Source organism: Crocuta crocuta, unplaced genomic scaffold (genome assembly GCF_008692635.1).
Source record: "Crocuta crocuta isolate KB4526 unplaced genomic scaffold, BGI_CrCroc_1.0 scaffold61, whole genome shotgun sequence".
Lineage (NCBI taxonomy): Eukaryota > Metazoa > Chordata > Mammalia > Carnivora > Hyaenidae > Crocuta > Crocuta crocuta.
In genome coordinates this window covers 10,390,953-10,391,692 of record NW_027528369.1, presented here as the reverse complement: position 1 = coordinate 10,391,692, position 740 = coordinate 10,390,953, and the positions used below count along the sequence as shown (strand labels likewise).

Sequence of the window (740 nt, the reverse complement as noted above, 5' to 3'; positions counted from 1 at the left end):
CGTTTGTGGGCGCTCTGCCCCGCCTCTGGCCTCCGCCTTTCTCTGTCTGTTGGGGACAAGGCTCATCCTTTACCAGCCGGTCTTGTTTCCTGGGCTCTGCAGGCGTCACGGCCACGTCCAGGCCTGGGGGGTGTGGTTCCGGGCTAGGGGTACAGCCTGGTGTTCCCAGAGCGCCGAGCCCCTCCCCACCAGGTCCCTCGGACATCTGGGGACCCGACCTCTCCGCAGGAGCCTCTGCGCCCGGGTCAGGAGGCAGCCCGAGAGTGTGGCCGGGGCAGCTCAGTGCCTGCCTCACTTTCTCCTTCCCAGGTGCCCTGCGGCTTTTCTTCCCGGGGGGCTGGCTCGCAGGGGGCTGGGGAGCGGGCGGGGCCACGGGGCTTGCTGGGGANGGAGCGGAAGGAGGCTGCGCACACTTCACAGGTCACGGGCCGCTTGCCGGGGGCTCGGTCTTTCCAGTGGCCATTTTCTGTGGCCATGGGCTGCTTTTTAAAGGCACGAGGCTCCTGTCTGGTGCCCTGGGGGCTGAGGGGGTCCCTCCGGGGTGCGTGGTGGACGTTTCCGAGGCTCTGGGGGGAGCTGGGTCTGGACTCACTGGGTGTGCGGCCGGGGGAGGGGACTCTGCCCTGATGGAGCTCTGTGGGGGGGCAGGGAGCTGGGGGGCCTCGGCTACCCGCACGAGACTCCTTCGTCCCAGCAGAGTGGCTGGGGGCCACCCCCCCCTCCTGTCAGCCCCAGGGAGA

General features: G+C 69.3%; 1 protein-coding gene across 1 annotated transcript in view; it reads right to left on the bottom strand.

Moving 5' to 3' along the window:
• Window positions 1-740, bottom strand: part of ZNF469 (zinc finger protein 469) — a 13,015-nt gene that overhangs the window by 4,622 nt on the left and 7,653 nt on the right. Inside the window, 1 exon segment of the mRNA XM_077754184.1 lies at window positions 296-566. Coding sequence (XP_077610310.1) covers window positions 296-566 — 271 coding nt within the window.